The sequence below is a fragment of the Petromyzon marinus genome, chromosome 53 (genome assembly GCF_048934315.1).
Source record: "Petromyzon marinus isolate PM22_M1 ecotype Great Lakes invasive population chromosome 53, UKy_Petmar_22M1.pri1.0, whole genome shotgun sequence".
Classification (NCBI taxonomy): domain Eukaryota; kingdom Metazoa; phylum Chordata; class Hyperoartia; order Petromyzontiformes; family Petromyzontidae; genus Petromyzon; species Petromyzon marinus.
The window spans coordinates 12,055,976-12,079,553 of record NC_133719.1 but is presented as its reverse complement, the minus strand read 5'-3'; the positions used below and the strand labels follow the sequence as shown (position 1 = coordinate 12,079,553).

The 23,578-nt window shown below is 48.6% G+C and overlaps 1 protein-coding gene across 3 annotated transcripts in view; it reads left to right on the top strand.

Annotated features, from left to right (window-relative positions):
* LOC116953978 (coiled-coil domain-containing protein 85C-like) overlaps window positions 1-23,578 on the top strand; it is a 94,322-nt gene that overhangs the window by 53,650 nt on the left and 17,094 nt on the right. For all 3 annotated transcript variants that reach the window (XM_032974330.2, XM_032974327.2, XM_032974328.2), the window contains exons 2-3: window positions 473-549; window positions 14,759-14,872. In XM_032974330.2, coding sequence (XP_032830221.1) covers window positions 473-549; window positions 14,759-14,872 — 191 coding nt within the window. The remainder of the gene's footprint in view (window positions 1-472; window positions 550-14,758; window positions 14,873-23,578) is intronic.

Here is a 23,578-nt window from a genome sequence, read left to right as displayed (position 1 = left end):
TTTCGTGAACCGAACGTTCGTGAATCGAGGGACAACGGCACTGACACTCGTTTCGCCAGCTCCCGCCACCCACTGTGATGCAGCCTGGTCGAGCGAGCTCCCCCCACCCACACGGCCTGGGCTGACCCTATTGCAGCAGTGCATCATTGACAATATCGTCCCTCCGATTAGCACGGTTGGCTACATACGGTGCGAAAGAAGTTCAATGCACATATGTATGTACCCCAGCAACTTAGCACAAACGCTGTTCCTCGCATTGATACTGACGCTGATCTTGATGATCCTTGACTATCATTATCATCATCATTGTTACAAAAGTTACCAACGCCATCTCTACCATCACCACCATCTATATCAGTGATTTACAACAAAGTCGTGTGCGATAAGAACGGTGTGACTACCAAATTCACGAAGTTAAAGTTGTTGTTGTTATGATGATGACTCATGTTTGTGCGTCTGTGTCCCGCCGTAGATGACCCAGCAATGTACATCCAGCATCTGGAGGCGAGGGTGCGGCAGCTGGAGGATGAAACCCACAACCTGCTGCAGGTACACCACCACCACAACAACCACCACCGCTACCACAACCACCACCACAACAACCACCACCATCACAACCACCACCACAAACAACTACCATCACCACCGCCGCCACCACCACAACAACCACCACGACAACCACCGCCACACCAAAACCACCACCACCACTGCCGCCACCACCAACACAACAACGACCATAACAACCACAACAGCCACCACCACCATCGTCACCACAACAACCACCACCGCCACCACCCTCACCATCACCACAACAACCACCACCGCCACAACCACCTCCGCTACCACAACAACCACCATAAAAACCACCACAACAACCACTACCGAGACCACAACAACCACCACCATCACAACCACCACCACAAACAACTACCATCACCACCACCGCCGCCACCACCACAACAACCATTAATGGAATTTAGAGAGGCGTAGTAGTGTCGTGGTTTTTAAAGACGTTGTATTCACTGAGGAGCACCGTATTGACATGACCGCCACACTCTGTGACAGCTGGCGGTAAACTGTGCCACACGCCCTCCCACATGGCTTTGTGGGAGCCTCGGTACGTCTTTTTACCTGAAGACGTTCTGATAAAGTTATTTTATTTTAGTTCCGATGACATTCCGTTCCGACATACGTCATCGGAACAAAATCGGAAGGAAAATTGATCGGAAGAAAAACTGATGATGTACACGTATGTCACGTACGTCACGTACGTCATGGGAATGGGAAAGGCTTAAGAGGCACTGTAGGTAAGGGAATTACACGAACGTTGTGGGCGGCAATAACCACGGCCGTGTTGGCTTCTCCTGTTCACACTCAAACTGGTTTCCTTCTCAACGGAGCGTCAGAGGGGGGCGAAGCTCCTGTCACGCTGACAGGCGGACGCTCACGTTACGAGCAAACGAGATGCAACTTCAACCGATCACAATCAGCGCGTCGTTACACTGCGTCCAGCGAACCACTCCGGATTCTTTACAAAGCGGTTCCCGCTTTATTGACCCCCAGCAGGATGATCGGTGGAGAGGTGGCACGCAGCGGTAACACGCGGCTGCCTGTTATGTGAACCCGGCGGACCTCGGTTCGACTCGCAGCCACGGCTAACATCAGTGGCGAGTGATAATCAGAATATTTATACTGGAGGACTCCTATGAGCTTTGAAGCTCTTTTTCACAGATTAACCTTATGGCAGGACCCTGGGGTCCCATAAGCTAAAAAAATATATATGAATGACGTATTCTTTGGGTCTTTCGGTAAAGTCACGTAGATAGGTAAAAATAATAATAAAATAAACAAAAAACTACGACGTTTCGATCGCAACACGAGCGACCGTCATCTGGTGGAAACAAGGGGGGAAGCCACTAAAGGAAAGTGGTTTTAAAGGTTTAAAATGGGCGGGGCCCAAGCATCCTGGTATCAGAACCAAGTGGGCGGGGCCCAAGCGCCCTGGTATCAGAACCAAGTGGGCGGGGCCCAAGCGCCCTGGTATCAGAATCAAGTGGGCGGGGCCCAAGCGCCCTGGTATCAGAACCAAGTGGGCGGGGCCCAAGCGCCCTGGTATCAGAACCAAGTGGGCGGGGCCCAAGCGCCCTGGTATCAGAACCAAGTGGGCGGGGCCCAAGCGTCCTGGTATCAGAACCAAGTGGGCGGGGCCCAAGCGTCCTGGTGTCAGAACCAAGTGGGCGGGGCCCAAGCGCCCTGGTATCAGAACCAAGTGGGCGGGGCACAAGCGGGGCACAAGCGTCCTGGGGCCAGCTATGCTGGCCCCAGGACGAATAGATATTCGGACTACACAATCCGTAAAACGATCACCCCAACTATTGGGAAGGAGCCATCTGAGGACCCAATCAAAACCATCACCTTGTCATACATAGCAAGGGTCACCAAAAAGATTTTCAAAATCATGAGCAAACACAAATACAGGTTCGACTTAACACAGTGCGTAAAATTCGTGATCTGATCCCATCTGTGAAAGATAAGATCCCTGACATGCAATACCTCGGCATCTACAAAACAAGCTGTGTCTAATAATAGGGTTTTTCCCGCCAAAAGGCGTACAGCACAAAGACAATGCACTATCAAAGTAATGAGGGCTCGGGGTAAGCATCTACATCATTAGACCTCCTTTATCAGTACCATAGTATATTTGATTTGATTTTGGTAGTGCCAAAGGAGGTCTAAGCTGTGTCTGCGGCAGTAGTTACATTGGGGAAACTAAGCGACATGTATCGGACCATGTTCGTGAGCATAAGGAAGATCTGAAACACGGCAGGATCAACACCTCAGCCGTGGCTGGTCATTGTTTTAATGCAGTTGGCTCGCACGAAATTGATTTCTCTAAGACGGAGGTACTTTGCAAGCCCACTGGCTATCGACAAAGATTCGTTCATGAAGCCATCCACATATATACAGACACAGACACAAGGTCAACCGAGAGGATGGGTACAAATTCAGCAATCACTGGAAAGACGTCATCAACCAGTTCCAGTCATAACTAGCTGTGATGTTTCCATCTTGTCACCTTCCGATGTTAGTTTTATTTTACTAAAGATGGGACAAGCAATTCCAGTTCCTGCGATGTCACCCCTGCATTGGGCCTACCACAAGTTGTTAATTTCTCCACGGCTCATGCGTCTACCCTTCTCTCGATTCTCCGATTTCACATTAACATCACCACCTCCGATTTCACATTAACATCACCACCTCCGCTTGTGCTGGCCCCGGGGCACTTCTACCCCGCCCACTTCATTCTCATACCGGAATATTAATTCCTGCAGTCACGAAAGCTTTAAGTCAATATTTAATGAAATACGATTTTGACTTCCGTTTATTTGGGACCCCGGGGTCTCGCCATAAGGTTCAGATATCCAGTCGACATCACTGATGTCCGAAGCGGCCCTGTGACCCCGGTCCACCCACGCCATTCACTAACCCTGCACAGACCACCGTTGTGAAGGAGTCTGCTGTCTGATAACGCGGTGGTAGTTGCGTTTCTGAAGAACACCGCGCTATGGAATAATCGCGTTATAATAAATCATATATAGGGGGTGAGATGCGTACGCAGGCCAAACAACGACCGAGGAGCGTGGGTAGCATCTAGAGGATCCAGCAGCATCCCACTGGCGCGTGCGATGCTACGCCGAGGCAGCCGACCGCCGATTCCTACTTGCGCGACGTAGTTCCGTTCGCTTGATCGCGTTATATCCAATTTACATCTGCGTTATAAAAAATGTGTTCCCTCACACATTCATAGCATTATACCCAAATCGCATCATGAAAACACGCAGCGTTACAGGAGAACAGGCCGCATGGTCAAACAGACCCTCCCCCCCGTGATGAGCAGAGCATGGGGGGGGGGATGCATTTATCCAGCGGTGAAGTGCTGTCACGGAAAAAATTAAGCCAAAAGGAGGGACGGTTGATGGAATAGCAGCAGCGACACGTTTCACCTTAATCAGAAAATGTATGAAATCAATAAATACCCGTACAAATATTCTGTTTTCCCCGGCCGGCCAGAGTCGCTGTTCACGACATCACTGGTTTCCGTGGAAAGTGTGCAGCCGAGCACTCTCTGTGACTTTGTTTCCATCGTCTCCACCCTGCCGGCGTGACGGCACTCACACGCACGCCGGAAGCCCGCTGCAGGTTATAAGAATCAGAATCTTTATTCATCCTGGAGGAATCCGATGAGCTGTGAAGTTTTTATTTTATTCTCACAGATGTCCGCTGGTAGCGGCGCGGTGATGATGGTCGCGTGCCAAGCGACGCTCCCAAAGTAGGGGACGAAAGACGGCGCGGAGCCGGACTAGAGGCCTGCGAGGCGGGTGTGAGGCCCGTGTCTGCCTCGTTGTCTGTGTACCTCGTTGTCTGTGTGTCTGCCTCGTTGTCTGTGTACCTCGTTGTCTGTGTGTCTGCCTCGTTGTCTGTGTGTCTACCCAGTTGTCTGTGTGTCTGCCTCGTTGTCTGTGTGTCTACCCAGTTGTCTGTGTGTCTGCCTCGTTGTCTGTCTACCCAGTTGTCTGTGTGTCTGCCTCGTTGTCTGTGTGTCTACCCAGTTGTCTGTGTGTCTGCCTCGTTGTCTGTGTGTCTACCCAGTTGTCTGTGTGTCTGCCTCGTTGTCTGTGTGTCTACCCAGTTGTCTGTGTGTCTGCCTCGTTGTCTGTGTGTCTACCCAGTTGTCTGTGTGTCTGCCTCGTTGTCTGTCTACCCAGTTGTCTGTGTACCTCGTTGTCTGTGTGTCTACCCAGTTGTCTGTGTGTCTACCCAGTTGTCTGTGTGTCTGCCCAGTTGTCTGTGTACCTCGTTGTCTGTGTGTCTACCCATTTGTCTGTGTCTACCCAGTTGTCTGCGTGTCTATCCAGTTGTCTGTGTGTCTATCCAGTTGTCTGTGTCTACCCAGTTGTCTGTGTGTCTGCCCAGTTGTCTGTGTGTCTACCCAGTTGTCTGTGTGTCTACCCATTTGTCTGTGTCTACCCAGTTGTCTGTGTGTCTACCCAGTTGTCTGTGTGTCTGCCCAGTTGTCTGTGTGTCTATCCAGTTGTCTGTCTACCCAGTTGTCTGCGGTTCTACCCAGTTGTCTGTCTATCCAGTTGTCTGTGTGTCTACTCAGTTGTCTGTGTGTCTACCCAGTTGTCTGTGTGTCTACCTCGCTGTCTGTGTCTACCCAGTTGTCTGCGTGTCTACCCAGTTGTCTGTGTGTCTGCCCAGTTGTCTGCGTGTCTACCCAGTTGTCTGTGTCTACCCAGTTGTCTGTCTATTCAGTTGTCTGTGTGTCTGCCTCGTTGTCTGTGTGTCTATCCATTTGTCTGTGTGTCTACCCAGTTGTCTGTGTGTCTACCCAGTTGTCTGTGTCTACCCAGTTGTCTGTGTGTCTACCCAGTTGTCTGTGTGTCTGCCCAGTTGTCTGTGTATCTACCCAGTTGTCTGTGTGTCTATCCAGTTGTCTGTGTCTACCTCGCTGTCTGTGTGTGTACCCATTTGTCTGCGTGTCTACCCAGTTGTCTGTGTGTCTATCCAGTTGTCTGTGTGTCTGTCCAGTTGTCTGTGTGTCTGCCTCGTTGTCTGTGTGTCTACCCAGTTGTCTGTGTGTCTACCCATTTGTCTGTGTGTCTACCCAGTTGTCTGTGTCTACCCAGTTGTCTGTGTCTATCCAGTTGTCTGTGTGTCTACCCAGTTGTCTGTGTCTATCCAGTTGTCTGTGTAGCGGTAGTGTAGCGGATAGTGCGCCACGCTACAAACCTGGCGACCCGGGTTCGATTTCCGCTCACGGTCAACATCAGTGACGATTATCTGAACCAGTTCTGGGCCTCCCCTAGGTCGACTCAGCCTCAAATGAGGACCTGGTGCGATGAGTTAACACGGCCGGGCGTGGTTGCTGGCCACCGGCCCCCTCGTGTGCCGTGTTGGCACTTGCCCCAACAATATCTTAAAGCTAAACGGGGGATATTTGTCTTTGTGTGTCTAGACATGTCTAGACATCTGTGTATCTAGACATCTGTGTATCTAGACATCTGTGTATCTAGACATCTGTGTATCTAGACATCTGTGTGTTTAAACATCTGTGTGTCTAGACATCTGTGTGTTTAAACATCTGTGTATCTAGACATCTGTGTGTTTAAACATCTGTGTGTCTAGACATCTGTGTATTTAAACATGTGTGTCTAGACATCTGTGTGTTTAAACATCTGTGTATCTAGACATCTGTGTGTTTAAACATCTGTGTGTCTAGACATCTATGTATTTAAACATCTGTGTGTCTAGACATCTGTGTATTTAAACATCTCTGTGTCTAGACATCTGTGTATTTAAACATCTGTGTGTTTAAACATCTGTGTATCTAGACATCTGTGTATCTAGACATGTGTGTAGATACAATGTATATACCTAGTTATGGTGTGACTATGTATCCGTTTGTCTGCTTGGTTATCATTAGGTCTAAACATTTTTTAGTATAAATATTTGTGTATTCAGACATAGCTTTGCATCTTTATTAATGCATTCCTTCACATCTGCACGAGTGTCTAGACATCTTTTTTGCGCGCGTTTTCACGTATCTGTCTTTGTGACCACATCTCTTCCATGTTACGATGGTCTGTCGGCGTGTCCCCCACAATCCCGTCGTTGGCAGCGCATCGTGGGATTGGTATCCGGCCCGCGGCAGGGCCCAGCGGGAGCCCGACTGCCAGCCGTGGCGGCTGTTCATGGCTTTCAAATCCGGCAGACCGCCCTGGTCAATGCTGCGGCCGCTTTGAACCGTCAAACGACGCGTCAAAGAAGATTCCCCATGGAAAAGAACGGATTTTGAGAGATTTTAAAATTACACCGCGAGTGTCTCAATGGGGATCGCAGCAGCAGCAGCAGCAGCTACAACGTCCCGTACGGTGATACTACTGCAGGCTGTCGTCTGTGAAACGTCACGCTTTGGCCTTTGTGTGCATGTGTGTTGAACTTCTTTCTCACCGTACCGAGCCAACCATGCTAATCGGAGGTGCGGGGGAAGCGAATGCTTTATAAGAACGGCACAAAAAAAGAAACTACAAAATCGTCATTATTATTATTACTACGTCTAGACTGCTGTCCACACATGCCACTCTACAAAGGCACTTCAGGGACATTTAAGCTCCAACTCTAGTTTCCTGCATCGAACACTACCTCTGGCCGATGATTATTTGCAAAGGAAAGACCAGCCATGCGTAGGCGGCGCTAATTAAGAAAATAAAAACCCGCAAAATATAAATACACACACACACACTAAGGCATTCGCAAAACAAACATCCACAATGCAACGAGCCGACGGAAGGCTGGAGCGTGGGAGTGGGTGAAGTGAGCGCGAACAGAGAGAAAGACGTTTCTCGGGATAGAAGCAGAAACAAAAGCGTCGCCTCGGCGGTAGACAAAGGGTGCCGCCGGTGAGATCCGCGGCGTTGTCTCAGCGGGGACCATCGCCGGCTGCCGCCTTTTCCAATTCCATGCCAGACGCGGGCGCTTCCCTCTCCTCCCCTCCTCCGGTACTAGGTTTCCTCCCATCCCTACCGCCACCTCTACCACTGAGTCCTCCCCAGATCTTTAGTTGGCCAGCTAGTTAATTGGCCGGCTTGTTAGTCGGCCGGTTCGTTAGTCAGACGGCTCATTAGCCAGCCGGCTAGTTCGTTGGCAAGTTAGGTAGTCGGCTGGCTTGTTAGACGGCCAGCTCATTAGCCGGCCGGTTCGTTAATTGGCCGGCCGGTTCGTTAATTGGCCGGCTAGTTAGTTGGCCGGTTCGTTGGTCAACCGGCTCATTAGCGGGCTGGCTTTTTCGTGGGCCAGTTCGTCAGCGGGCTGCCTAGTTAGTTGAGCGGCTCGTTAACGGGGCGGCTCATTAGCGGGCCGGCTCGCTGACGGCGTGAGATGAAAGGGCCGCGTTGTTTTGTGTTGACGCGCCGCGCCACGCGGGGTTCCTCTCTGCGGGTTTGTCTGCGACGGATGAAAGATTAATTCACGGATTTAATCACCGGAGACTTCAGTGCTTTTAACACGATCGCCCACATTAATCCCTCTAATAACGCGCAGCATGAATAATTCACGCAAGTCCTTCGCAATTTTTCACATGCGGCTCATGAAAAGTTAAACAACCGGCTTTGGTTGAGATGCCAAGGCCGCTTATTACTGTTAACGACGAAATGGTTAATCGCTTGGAATCAATTGGTGTCTCGTGAAAAAATATATTTTGTTGCGTCGCGTCTTCACCAGACGAAGAATAATTTCGGATCTCTCATAGAGCAACAGCAGCAGCGTGACCCCTGCTGTGTTGGAGAACGGCCCGCGGAAGCGGATATCGCAGAGCTACCTCTGAGATCCCCTCGTCAAGCGGGCCTCCATTCCACGCACTGGGGGGCAGCACTTCCCCCACTCGCCCTGCCTGCCGCTGAGAGTTTGCCTCGATGTAGAGTTTGATTTTCACCACCAGCGGGGCTCTTGAATAATTTAATATGGTCACCGTGAGCCTGCACTCATGGGCAGTGGAAACAAGGAGTCACTGTTGTCTTTGTAACACACGGTAATACAATATAATCCCGCCAGGGGAAAAAGATGCTTGGATCAGTTTAAATCGCTGGGTTTCCACCGCACTGTCCCATTGATATACACGTGACGTTTATTCGACTTGGGGCACCGTGGTGGCAAGATGTTGCCTACCTCGCTTGGTATACAGGAGATGGTTTGGAGTTTGCGTGTCTCCCCCCCCCCCCCCCCCCCCGATGTTTTGTGTGGATTCTTGTCCCGTTCCTCCGGTGTTTCCCTCCACATGTAGAAACACGCGTTTAGGTTATTTGGCTGCTGTAAATTTCCACATGATAAGCCACTTCGCTGAGCTATCATTTGTGATAGCCTGGTAAAATACAAAAAGGTTTAGTTTATCAGTTTAGACTTGAGAGTGCTTTTAGAAAATCAATACATGCGTTTGAGGTTAGTTTGTGTAGTTTAACCAGGTTAGTTTGTTTAGTTTAACCAGGTTAGTTTGTGTAGTTTAACCAGGTTAGTTTGTTTAGTTTAACCAGGTTAGTTTGTTTAGTTTAACCAGGTTAGTTTGTTTAGTTTAACCAGGTTAGTTTGTTTAGTTTAACCAGGTTAGTTTTAGTTTAGTTTAACCAGGTTAGTGTGTTTAGTTTAACCAGGTTAGTTTGTGTAGTTTAACCAGGTTAGTTTGTTTAGTTTAACCAGGTTAGTTTGTTTAGTTTAACCAGGTTAGTTTGTTTAGTTTAACCAGGTTAGTTTGTGTAGTTTAACCAGGTTAGTTTGTTTAGTTTAACCAGGTTAGTTTTAGTTTAACCAGGTTAGTATTAGTTTAACCAGGTTAGTTTGTTTAGTTTAACCAGGTTAGTTGTAGTTTAACCAGGTTAGTATTAGTTTAACCAGGTTAGTTTGTTTAGTTTAGCCAGGTTAGTTTTAGTTTAACCAGGTTAGTTTTAGTTTAACCAGGTTAGTTTGTTTAGTTTAACCAGGTTAGTGTGTTTAGTTTAACCAGGTTAGTTTGTTTAGTTTAACCAGGTTAGTGTGTTTAGTTTTACCAGGTTAGTTTGTTCATAATAAAGGTTTTTGGGTTAGATCGTGTTTATTTATACATGTGTCGTAACCCTCCACCACCCGACACGGCCAATCAGCAAAAAAAAAGTGTCACGTTGACAAAAAGACAAATAATTCACTACTTTAGCCCACCGGTGTGTTGAAGAGTGAATCCACATTTACAGTTTGAGTACGACGTTTCGCTGGTAAATACATCCAGCATCATCGGGCAATTCGCCAGAATGGTAAAGCCCTCGCTTGCTCCCGGTTTTATATAGAGCAGCAGGGTGACGTCATCACTTAACTCATATCAGGTGCAGTGATTAGAGGCGGGGGGGGGGATTGTAATTATATAATCGATTAGTAATCAGTCATTGGTTATGATTAGTAATGAGTTGTAGATTAGTAATTCTTTAAATCAAAATGTAATGTGTATTATTTAATAATACGCTTCCAGGCCGCACTAAGCCTGTAGCTGTCAGAGCGATTAAAGTTATTCTTGTTCCTCTCAATTCCAATGGATTCTCTAATTAGTCTTTGCCAGTAATAATTAGTTTTACACACCACTGCAACATTGTCAAAATCAATTGAGTGTCCTTGTTGACAAGCATGTTCTGCCACTGCCGACAGTTGTGTTTGAGATAATTTAATATTTCTCTGATGTTCTTTTAGTCTTACGCTGATGTTACGTCCCGTCTGTCCAATGTAGCAGCTGCCACATAAACAATTAATCCGATATACACCTTCTGTTGATAATTTAGGTAATGCGTCTTTAGTGCAAGATACTAGTTTTTTAATCCTACTGTTATATTTAGCTTTTGCAAAACACGGGCTAATTTGTCAATTACTCCTGAGATATATGGAATTTTTATTTTCTCTTTGGTTCTTTCGGTAAAGTCACGTAGAATGAGAATAAAATAATAAATTGATAAAAATTAAATAACACAATAATATTCTCACGACGTTTCGGCCACTCCAGCGCTGTCCTACCAGACAGTCTTGTCCCTTCACCTGATGAAGGCCGCTTGTGTTGTGGCCGAAACGTCGTGAGAATATTATTGTTATTTTATTTTATCAATTTATTATTTTATTCTCATTCTACGTGACTTTACCGAAAGAACCAAAGAAGATGAATCCTTGCAGTTATGAAAGCTTTAAATCGGATTTTTTATTGTTTTAACAATCTGGTTGCTTTCAGCAGTATTGCTTTGCGATCGTGATTTGGCATTCAGTTCTCTGTTAATTTGAGCATTATTGTAGCCATTCTGTCGTAGTGCGTCTTTAACGTGTTTAATCTCTCTCACTAGACTCTCACCATCTGACATTGTTTTAGCCCGATGTATGAGCGTCTTGATAAGAGAGGATTTCTGAGCTGGATGATGATGTGATTCTGCATTCAGATAGGCATCAGTGTGCGTTTGCTTTCTGTAAACGCTGTGTGTTATTTTACCGTTTAGGCCATGTTCAAGCAAAATATCTAGGAATGGGAGTGTGTTATTCACCTCCATTTCCATGGTGAACTGGATGGCCGGGTTTTGTGCATTGAGATGATTTAGAAAATCATTAAGTGTATCTTTACCATGTGGCCAGACAACCAAAGTGTCATCCACATATCTAAACCAAAAGGATGGTTTTAATGTGCTCGAGGCAAGTGCTCTTATTTCAAAGTTTTCCATGTACAAATTTGCTATAGCAGGAGATAAAGGAGAACCCATTGCTGCTCCTTCCTTTTGTTTACAGAAATCCCCTCTCCATAAGAAGTAAGTGTTATTTAAACAATGGCCAGCAAGTTTCGGAATATCTTTTGGTAAACCGGTATTCTTTACTAGTGTATCAAGTAAGTTAAGCGATTCGTCCACTGGAACCTTAGTGAATAGAGAAATCACATCAAAACTTACCAGAATATCATCAGGAATAAGTTTAATATCTTTAATCACATTCACAAGATGTTCTGAATTTTTTATGAATGAAGATGTCCTACTGATGTAGGGCTGTATTTGTTTGGTTATATATTTTGCTAATTGATATGTGGCAGAGCTAATTGTACTGACTATGGGTCATAATATTGGTCGCGAAAGCCTACATGTTAAACCAGGTTAGTTTGTTTAGTTTAACCAGGATAGTTTGTTTAGTTTAACCAGGTTAGTTTGTTTAGTTTAACCAGGTTAGTTTGTTTAGTTTAACCAGGTTAGTTTGTTTAGTTTAACCAGGTTAGTTTGTTTAGTTTAACCAGGATAGTTTGTGTAGTTTAACCAGGATAGTTTTAGTTTAACCAGGTTAGTTTGTTTAGTTTAACCAGGTTAGTTTGTGTAGTTTAACCAGGTAAGTTTTAGTTTAGTCAGGATAGTTTGTTTAGTTTAACCAGGTTAGTTTTAGTTTAACCAGGTTAGTATTAGTTTAACCAGGTTAGTTTGTTTAGTTTAACCAGGATAGTTTGTTTAGTTTAACCAGGTTAGTTTGTTTAGTTTAACCAGGTTAGTTTTAGTTTAACCAGGTTAGTTTGTTTAGTTTAACCAGGTTAGTTTGTCTAGGTTAACCAGGTTAGTTTGTTTAGTTTAACCAGGTTAGTTTGTTTAGTTTAACCAGGTTAGTTTGTTTAGTTTAACCAGGTTAGTGTGTTTAGTTTGACCAGGTTAGTTGTAGTTTAACTAGGTTAGTATTAGTTTAACCAGGTTAGTTTGTTTAGTTTAACCAGGTTAGTTGTAGTTTAACCAGGTTAGTATTAGTTTAACCAGGTTAGTTTGTTTAGTTTAACCAGGTTAGTTTTAGTTTAACCAGGTTAGTTTATTTTGTTTAGCCAGGTTAGTATGTTTAGTTTAACCAGGTTAGTATTAGTTTAACCAGGTTAGTTTGTTTAGTTTAACCAGGTTAGTTTCTTTAGTTTAACCAGGTTAGGGTCTAATTTGCAAGTAAACAAAGTGTACACGAGTATACAGGTCACTGTATATATACAGTATATATACTGTATATATACAGTATATGTTGGCTGGATACATTCATCTTTACTTCCTTCCAAAATTGTTTAAACGAAATAAAACTAACTTTGTATTGCCAGAGTCGACGAGTCGTTGCGTCGTTGTGGTCATATCACCAGTGTTGTGGTGTGGTTGTGTCACCAGTGTCGTGTTGTGGTTGTGTCACCAGTGTCGTGTTGTGGTTGTGGTTGTGTCACCAGTGTCGTGTTGTGGTTGTGTCACCAGTGTCGTGTTGTGGTTGTGTCACCAGTGTTGTGTTGTGGTGTGGTTGTGTCACCAGTGTCGTGTTGTGGTTGTGTCACCAGTGTCGTGGTGTGGTTGTGTCACCAGTGTTGTGGTTGTGGTTGTGTCACCAGTGTTGTGTTGTGGTGTGGTTGTGTCACCAGTGTCGTGTTGTGGTTGTGTCACCAGTGTCGTGGTGTGGTTGTGTCACCAGTGTTGTGGTTGTGTCACCAGTGTTGTGTTGTGGTGTGGTTGTGTCACCAGTGTCGTGTTGTGGTTGTGTCACCAGTGTTGTGGTTGTGGTTGTGTCACCAGTGTCGTGTTGTGGTTGTGTCACCAGTGTTGTGGTTGTGGTTGTGTCACCAGTGTTGTGTTGTGGTGTGGTTGTGTCACCAGTGTCGTGTTGTGGTTGTGTCACCAGTGTCGTGGTGTGGTTGTGTCACCAGTGTTGTGGTTGTGTCACCAGTGTTGTGTTGTGGTGTGGTTGTGTCACCAGTGTCGTGTTGTGGTTGTGTCACCAGTGTTGTGGTTGTGTCACCAGTGTCGTGTTGTGGTTGTGTCACCAGTGTCGTGTTGTGGTTGTGGTTGTGTCACCAGTGTCGTGTTGTGGTTGTGTCACCAGTGTCGTGTTGTGTTGTGGTTGTGTCACCAGTGTCATGTTGTGGTTGTGGTTGTGTCACTAGTGTCGTGTTGTGGTTGTGTCACCAGTGTCGTGTTGTGGTTGTGTCACCAGTGTCGTGTTGTGGTGTGGTTGTGTCACCAGTGTTGTGGTTGTGGTTGTGTCACCAGTGTTGTGTTGTGTCACCAGTGTTGTGTTGTGGTTGTGGTTGTGTCACCAGTGTCGTGGTTGTGGTTGTGTCACCAGTGTCGTGTTGTGTTGTGGTTGTGTCACCAGTGTCGTGTTGTGGTTGTGTCACCAGTGGTGTGGTTGTGGTTGTGTCACCAGTGTCGTGGTGCGGTTGTGTCACCAGTGTCATGTTGTGGTTGTGGTTGTGTCACCAGTGTCGTGTTGTGGTTGTGTCACCAGTGTCGTGGTTGTGGTTGTGTCACCAGTGTCGTGTTGTGGTTGTGGTTGTGTCACCAGTGTCGTGTTGTGGTTGTGTCACCAGTGGTGTGGTTGTGGTTGTGTCACCAGTGTCGTGGTGTGGTTGTGTCACCGGTGGTGTGGTTGTGTCACCGGTGGTGTGGTTGTGGTTGTGTCACCAGTGTCGTGTTGTGGTTGTGTCACCAGTGTCGTGTTGTGGTTGTGTCACCAGTGTCGTGTTGTGGTTGTGTCACCAGTGGTGTGGTTGTGGTTGTGTCACCAGTGTCGTGGTGTGGTTGTGTCACCAGTGTTGTGTTGTGGTTGTGTCACCAGTGTCGTGTTGTGGTTGTGTCACCAGTGTTGTGGTTGTGTCACCAGTGTCGTGTTGTGGTTGTGTCACCAGTGTCGTGTTGTGGTTGTGTCACCAGTGGTGTGGTTGTGGTTGTGTCACCAGTATCGTGGTGTGGTTGTGTCACCAGTGTCGTGTTGTGTTGTGGTTGTGTCACCAGTGTCGTGGTGTGGTTGTGTCACCAGTGTCGTGTTGTGTTGTGGTTGTGTCACCAGTGTCGTGGTGCGGTTGTGTCATCAGTGTCGTGGTGTGGTTGTGGTTGTGTCACCAGTGTCGTGGTTGTGGTTGTGTCACCAGTGTCGTGTTGTGTTGTGGTTGTGTCACCAGTGTCGTGTTGTGGTTGTGTCACCAGTGTTGTGTTGTGGTTGTGGTTGTGTCACCAGTGGTGTGGTTGTGGTTGTGTCACCGGTGGTGTGGTTGTGGTTGTGTCACCAGTGTCGTGTTGTGGTTGTGTCACCGGTGGTGTGGTTGTGGTTGTGTCACCAGTGTCGTGTTGTGGTTGTGTCACCAGCCTCATGGCGTTGTTGTAGTTACCGTGTTGCAGTCGGCTCTCATGACCCCGCGGTGTCGTCACCCCCCACCGCTCTCCCACAGAGGCCGTCGGCGCTGGAGGCCGCGCGGCTCGACAAGAAGGGGCCGGGAGGCCCGAGGCCGCTGGACTCGCCGCGGCCTTCACCTCCCACACAGCACCGCGAACTCGGCCAGCCTGTAAGCTCTCATACACACACAGAAACACAGATACACAGACAACAAAAACACAGACACACGGACACAATGTGGAGATTCTGCACCACCGCACTCGCCGCCCCGTGAGCTTTGCTAGGAGCCCAGCCTGCATCACAAGCCGCTCGTGTCAGATCCACTTAATTGTGAACGGCTGTCCGCGCGTGAACGGCTGTCCGTGTGTGTTACCGGCCGGTCAGGTCAGTTGTGCCAACACCGGTGATTGCCGTGGGTTTATGACTGCCAAGGTAAGCGGCCATAATCGATTGTCGTTGGCAGTGGGCGACGGTGGTGATGGTTGTGGTCCTGGTGGTGGTGTGGCTAACAGCAGTGACGATTATCTGAACCGGTCACGGGCCTCCCATAGGTCAACGCAGCCTCAAATGAGTACCTGGTGCGGTGTGTAAACATCGCCACTTAAGGAGACAAAGGCGGCCGGGCGTGGTGCTGGCCACTCCACCCCCTTGTGTGCCATGCCGACCTTCATAGGTGCTGCTCGATTACAGCACTTTCCCCAACAGTCTACTAAGGCTATACGGGGGATATTTTTCTATGGTGGAGGTGGTTGGGAGAGTGAGGAAGGGGCGGGAATGCTGCAAAGAGGTGAAAAAGAAGGGCGAGTTGTGAAGATGGATAACAGCGAAATTGCCGTGACCGACCCGGGGTCAAAGAGAGAAGCGCCGCCCCCAAGTGTCTGCCCTACCCCCCACCTCTCCGCTACCCCCCACCCATCCCCGGGATTAACGAGCTCGTCGTTAAGCACCGATGAAGACGGCTTCATGAGCTCGCTAAGATCCATCCGCTCGCCCGATCGAAATCGATCCTCGCTCTCACGGCACAGCCAGCGCATGTTGTGCGTTCGGGGCGGGTCGACGCGACGGTTCGTCATCACGTACACAGCCCTAGCCAGTCCACTGCTGGATGAGGGCCTCCCCCACCCCACCTATTTCCGTGCCAAAATCTCCCCAATGTAGAAATGACAGCGGATGAGCCGCCACGCTCGTCGGCACAGCCACGCTCGTCGGCACAGCCACGCTCGTCGGCGCCGCCACGCTCGTCGGAGCCGCCACCCTCGTCGGCACAGCCACGCTCGTTGTCGCCGCCACGCTCACTATCCCAGCTCCCCGTTGTGTGCGATGCTTGGCTTTTTACGCCGAGGGTGACAAAGTAGAGCAGCACTCGCCGCTTGTAACAGAGGTTCGCGGTTCGAGTCGGGCGGGCCACCCTGGTTGTTATGTACTGTATGTACGTTGAACTTCTTTCGCACCGTACGTATCCAACGGCGCTAATCGGAGGTGTGGGGTGAAGGACAACAATTGAAAGACAAAAAGCAGTTTTAAAGAAATTAGTTTTCAGCACTGTGGTGTGTATGAACCGTAAAAAGACGACGGTTATTTTACAGGTTCGGCCCACCGAGCTACGTGGCTCTTTTTGCAGAAGTCACCTGGCCACAAATGACAGCACAACGAAGTGGCTTGTCACGTGGACATGTACAGCAGCAGCCAATTATTCTAAGCGCGACCACGGGGAGAGAGCGAGAGAGACACGCAAACTCCAAATATACAGCAGCAGCAGCACGCTCCGTCAGGGTCATGATTGACTGCCATGCGACATCCGCTCGCCAGTGGACGTTAACGAGGCCATGACGTCATTCGAAAAGAGGAGGGCAATGATGCCGCAAGTCACTCGGTTAAGATTATACATCGCAACGTCGCCCCCCACTTACGGGCAGACTCACGCCCGGTTGCTGTGATTTGTTTATAAAAGTGTTTTTCCCGGTTTTAGTTCACGTTGGGGCGGCAGGGTGGCGGCACGGCGAGTAACGACTGTGCCACAAGAAGCGCCCGGGTTCTGTTCCCAACTCTGGACAGGTAGACTTTGAAAAAGAGCTACATAGCTCAGTGGGGCTTACCTGGTAGAATAAAAAATAGTTCAATTTTATTCGTATATTTTTAAGTGATTTACCTTTCCTATACTTTGCACTCCTAACATGTTTTTGTACTGTTTGTTGTTGGAACGTTCTCATCCTGTGCCCCGACTTGGCACCTGTGAAAAAGAGCTTCATAGCTCATCAGATTCCTCCAATCTGAATATTCTGACTGTGACCTCTCTGTGCGTTCTCCCCATGTTCTGCATTGGACATCCTCCGAGTTTCTCAGTTTCCTCCTCCCATAGCCAAGAGAAGAGAGCAGGGCAGGAGGAGAGATTGCCATCCTTCCCCCGCACCTCCGATGAGCACGCTTGCCTACGTGCGGTGCGAAATAAGTTCAACATACAGACACGCATGCAGATGCGCCGAGGGTGCTTTCAGACAGAACCACGCAATTATACGCACACCTGCCTGCCCCGATGATGTTCAGAGCGAGTCTCTGATGGCAAAGTCAGATCGCGTGCGGGTGGGCGGACTAATTGCGTTACTCGCCTGGCTCTAGTCACCGGTTTCCGTACACGCTGCAGCCGAGTTTCGTTTTTATTCGTGCTGGCAAAGTCACCGATGGAGGCCCCCCAATCCCCTTCACCCCCGCGGCGAGCCATTGCGTCGAAGTTGTACAGGGTGGTGGTCCAGATGTCATATGGTGCCCCAATTAATGGACCCCAAACATTTTTTTCTCCTTTGCTTATTCATTTCTACTGTTGAAGATGTTCGAAAAGAGTTTTGTGAAAGATTTAACAATAATGATGATATTTAATCAAGTTATATCACTTACATTACATTACACACTCCATTGGGTATAGAAATATTTTAGTTTTAGATAATTAAATGGGTGCCACAAGACATCAGGACCGCCCTGTACATTGCAGCCCGGATACGCTGTGCCTGGGTGTCTGTCCCCCTCTCTCTCTCTCTGGAATGCCTGCACACACATGGGCCCTTGTTATCCGCTGCTGGATGAGGGCCTATCCAAGCCGTACATGGGCCGTGAGCGGTGTTTGACCATACTTCACTGCGCGGGTCACCGCGGGGTTGGTGAAGGTTTGGGGGGTGAAGGATGTTGTGAGAGATAGCTGCACTCCTCTCTGTTCCCCACAGTGCGCGGTCCGCCTGTCTTGCTGTGCATGGTGGTCACTGTTCAAGCACTGTCCAGGTTCAGCTGTGCTCAGCTTCCGAGATGTGATGAGGACAGAGGCTTTCGATGAGATTTGGTCAAAGGCTGTGCGTGTTTCTCACAGGGGCGGTTCGCGTGGCCGTGTGTTCTAAAGCGCGACAGAGGTCCCTGTGTTTTTCTTTTATGGTTGTAACAGTGCTATCAGCATCGGTATCCATTTGTAAGTCTCCCAGAGCAGTGCAGCTGATCGCGGGAGCGAACGGGCCTGCGGGAGTGGACATCACAGAGCTACCTTTGAGATGCCCCTTCTTCAAGTGACCTCTGAACCACACGCCAGCCAGGGGGTGGGGGGGGGGGTCAGCACTCTCTCTCCCGCCTGCCCTGCCCCCAGAGAGCGAGGCTCCTCGCACGGCGATGACAAACTATTCTCAGCGCCGACACTCAGCCAGATTACCTCGTGTAACGTAACGCGATGGCTTTGTCCGTGCAGTCATTGGCGTGACCAGGCTGAGACCATTGACTCATTAGCCTTGAGAATCTCACCACAGGGGGTTGCCTGGATTCGAACCCAGGGTCTCAGCGGTGCCAGCTCATCCCGCCGACCTCCGTGCCATCCCCGGGCCACCTCCAATCAGAGTTTTTTTTTTTTCCCTGAAGGACATCTTCACTCTCTGTGACCTTTTGTGGCATCTGGCGAAAGAGAGGCGGGCGATGGCCACGGCGTCGGTCGGCGTCAGTCAGCTCCTGAGGCTTTTTCTCGGCCCTGATCATCGCCGGGTGACGCGTGCTAGGATCGCTACCCCCTCGTGTGTGTGGGGTTCTCTCCGCTCGACTCTGCTTCACGCAAAGCGATCAACTGATTTGTTTTTACTTGGGTTTTTTTCTCTAAAACTAAAAAACAATTTTATTTCACCCGATAAGGCCCACGCTGAGCTGTGTAGATCTTTTTCAGAAGCGACCTGACGATCACAAATGAGAGTAACTTATCATCGTGTGTAAATTTATAGCAGCCAACACACTCTAAATGCACGATGTCAATTCTAAATGTGGAGGGAAAAACCGGAGGACCCGGAGAAAGATCCACACGATCACGGGGAGAGAGACACGCAAACTCCAAATATAGAGCAGGTGTCAGTGTTGGACTCAAACCAACGACCTCCTGTATGCTAGGCGAGGTAGTTAACATCTCGCCACCGTGGTGCTCTCCTGCAAAAAAAACCTTTGAAAAAGCATGCACTCTGTTTTTTTTTCTTTTTAATAAAAACCGAGACCATGAACATTTTTTCGAAAACAAACATTACGAGCTGAAGGTGTGGTTGGAAACGCCTTAGGGAAGTCACGGTTTTTCAAAAACATCCCCCGAGTCAGTGTGTGATATGAATCCGCGTGAGAGTGGCAATCAGACGGAAAGCTGTTACTGCGGTTGTGTCGCTTAACCACAGATTACTATGCACCGCCACCCACCCCCCCTCACAGCGGACGTTAAAGTTCCCCCTGTGGCTTCGTTTGCGAGAGGCAGCCCCATCGCGTGCCGGTGTCACGGGTCCAGAATTATCCAAATTCGGAAGTCGCCCGCAAGGCGCTTGTCTTGCGCCGCTTTCGGGTGCGCTTCTGCAGTCATCTGGAACACTCTTCCATCTCCAGTCATCTGGAACACTCTTCCATCTGCAGTCATCTGGAACACTCTTCCATCTGCAGTCATCTGGAACACTCTTCCATCTGCAGTCATCTGGAACACTCTTCCTTCTGCAGTCATCTGGAACACTCTTCCTTCTGCAGTCATCTGGAACACTCTTCCTTCTGCAGTCATTTGGAACACTCTTCCATCTCCAGTCATCTGGAACACTCTTCCATCTGCAGTCATCTGGAACACTCTTCCTTCTGCAGTCATCTGGAACACTCTTCCTTCTGCAGTCATCTGGAACACTCTTCCTTCTGCAATCATCTGGAACACTCTTCCATCTCCAGTCATCTGGAACACTCTTCCTTCTGCAGTCATCTGGAACACTCTTCCATCTGCAGTCATCTGGAACACTCTTCCTTCTGCAGTCATCTGGAACACTCTTCCTTCTGCAGTCATCTGGAACACTCTTCCATCTGCAGTCATCTGGAACACTCTTCCATCTGCAGTCATCTGGAACACTCTTCCTTCTGCAATCATCTGGAACACTCTTCCTTCTGCAGTCATCTGGAACACTCTTCCATCTGCAATCATCTGGAACACTCTTCCTTCTGCAATCATCTGGAACACTCTTCCTTCTGCAGTCATCTGGAACACTCTTCCTTCTGTAATCATCTGGAACACTCTTCCTACTGCAGTCATCTGGAACACTCTTCCTTCTGCAGTCATCTGGAACACTCTTCCATCTGCAGTCATCTGGAACACTCTTCCTTCTGCAGTCATCTGGAACACTCTTCCTACTGCAGTCATCTGGAACACTCTTCCTTCTGCAGTCATCTGGAACACTCTTCCTTCTGCAGTCATCTGGAACACTCTTCCATCTGCAGTCATCTGGAACACTCTTCCTTCTGCAGTCATCTGGAACACTCTTCCTTCTGCAATCATCTGGAACACTCTTCCATCTGCAATCATCTGGAACACTCTTCCTTCTGCAGTCATCTGGAACACTCTTCCTACTGCAGTCATCTGGAACACTCTTCCTTCTGCAGTCATCTGGAACACTCTTCCTTCTGCAGTCATCTGGAACACTCTTCCATCTGCAGTCATCTGGAACACTCTTCCTTCTGCAGTCATCTGGAACACTCTTCCTTCCAATATTAGGAAGCCATTGGATCTGTGCACTTTTAAATAATCTAGATTATTTAATCTAAAAATGAGAACGAATTTCTTTAAAACTGCTTTTTGCGTTTAGTTTATTGTCCCGCCCCCCCGCACCTCCGATTAGCACGTTTGGGTTGATACGCTGGAAAAGAAGTTCAACATACATCCGTAGTCATCATCATCCCCTACTGGTCGCAGGCCAGGTGCCGAGTCATCGCGTGCCGCACAGCATCACGCTCCAAGTTTTACAAATTAGAAAAATTACACCGCAAATGACTCAACTTGGGTGAATACCAAATGGACTTTGTTATTAATGATTAAAGTAGGGGTTGTCGCGTTAGAACTTTTCACCATGATACGATACGGTATCAAAACCACGACGCAGCCGCCATCGCCGTGTAGTGCCAATGACGTCAGTTACTCCAGAAAACATTTATAGAGCATTAACATAACGGGTAATAGCTCTGTGTTTATGTAGCTCTGTTTTCAGAAGCGAGCTGGCTATCACAAATTATAGCTCAACTAAGTGGCTTATCACGTGGAAATGTATAGCAGCCAAATACTCTAAAGGCGTGTTTCTAAATGTGGAGAGAAAAACCGGAGGAGCCGGAGAAAAATCCACGTGACCGCGGGAAGAGAGACACGCAAACTCCAAATATACAATCGTTAGGGTCAGGATCGAACCCACAACCTCCTGCACACCAGGCGTGGGAGTTAACATCTCACCACCGTGGCACACCAATGATTTAATAAGGGAAAAAAATAGCTGATAAAAATGATACAAGAAAGCTAATCGCCGTGACGACGACATGATTGTGCATCGTACAACTTATCTCAGGAGTGTCGCTGTGTCACGGCAACCCGAGATCACAACCACGCATCTCCCTGCTCATCTCCACTGGGATGCTGAGCAGCCAGTGGTGGAAATTCCACATTCTCATGGCAGGACATAGAAATTAAATTGTCCCGAAGCCAGTACAGTCAAATATCAATTATCTGCCGCAATTAGGGGGAGTTAACGGTGGCCCGGATAAAACAAAAAGACAGATAATGCAAGACATTTGAGTAAGGATAGAAATTGGCAGCAGAGGAAGCACGTAAATGCGGGCAGGGTAGCAGCGGAGAGAGCAAGTAAATGCGGGCAGGGTAGCAGCGGAGAGAGCACGTGCAAATGGGGAGTGTAGGGATTGAATGCGCCGTCTGTGTATTTGTTTACTTCCTGGATTAACGCGTTCACTCGCCCGACCCGCTGGCAGCCACGCGGGCCGCTGACTCCGCCGACCCTCGACGAGTGAGGAGCAGTGAGCGGAGCCAGGCACCCGGTGCCACTCTCGTCTGTGACCCCCCCCCCCCCCACGGTGTAGACGCACCGCCTACGCACTCAGTTGCTACGCCACTGCAGCCAGCTCCCTGTCTAATCGGCGCTCGGTGTGAGCCACCCACGGTCCTCCTGCAAGGTGGACTTCACGCGTGCCAGAGATTCCTGCTTTCATCCTCCGGCCCAGGGAGGGTGGGATGGGGGAAGGTGGGGCGGGGTCCATCGTACAGTGAGGGAGTCTACAGGAATTCACCACACATCCACTTGTTCCAGCACGTGTGTATATGTACATTGCACTTCTTTCGCGGCGTACTTGGCCAACCGTGCTAATCGGAGGTGTGTGGAGTCTGTTTGTTCTCCCCACTGTTGAGGTGCATGGGGTTTCCTCCACGGTCCTCCGGTTTCCTTCTCCCATAACTGAACAGAACATACAAGGTTAACTGGCACTGACCAATAACTAAAACTACTCAACTACAGGTAAGGCCCACTGAGCTGTAGCTGTTTTTTTCAGAAGGGACCTGGCCACAAATGATAGCTCAACCAGTCCCAGAATGCCGTGTGGCCGATGGAATGTGTAAAAAGAATACTTAAACGTTAGAAATGTTGAGTGTTTATTATGCAAGGGAGGATTGGGGTTAATGTAAAAGCAGTGCCGGTTCTGTGGACGACAGAACGACAGAAGGGTCGATGGATGGATGCATGGGCAGATAAAAACAAATCAGGGAGGGGGCTGTGTTGATAGCGAGGCACTGGCACTCAACAACGCACGCGCCACATCCGTCAGGAACGCTGCCCTGCCACAGGAGGTTAGTGCACAGCACTAAACCCTTTCACCTGAGACGGTGCCAGCGAGACAGACAGTAGGAACAAGACAACATAAAGCATTCTTGCATCGAATCGTGACGACTTATTGTATCGGCGGGCGTGACGGGAGTGATGTTGCTACGACTATTTCACTACTTTTTAGTATTGTACCAGCTGTGTAGCGCTTTTTCAGAAGCGACCTGGCCACACAAATGATAGCTCAACGAAGTGGATTATCACCATGTGGAAATCTATAGCAGCAAAATACTCGAAATGCACGTTGATTCTAAATGTTGATTCTAAATGTGGAGGGAAAACCCGAAGGATCCGGAGAAAAGTCCACACGACCACCGGGAGAACACGCACGACCTCCTGTATACCAGGCGAGGTAGTTAACATCTCCTAGCCACCGTGATGATGATGAGAGAGAGAGACACGCAAACTCCCAATACACAGCAGGCTGCAGGATCGGGATAAAACCCACGACCTCCTGTAAACCACGCGAGGTAGTTAACATCTAGCCACCGTGGCACCGGGTCTCTCCAGCCCAGTGAAGCCCTGTAAAGTTGCACTGCCTTCATGCCCGATCGCTATACGCCGCTCAGTCCCATGTTAGTCCGTGTGTTGTTATTCGAGTCTTTGGGTCTCCCTGTAAAACTTACCGGGGGCTCTCCGTGAGACCACGGTTGGGTAGTAGTGTGGGTAGCTTGGTTGCCATGGGCGCTGGTGTGAGGAATGAC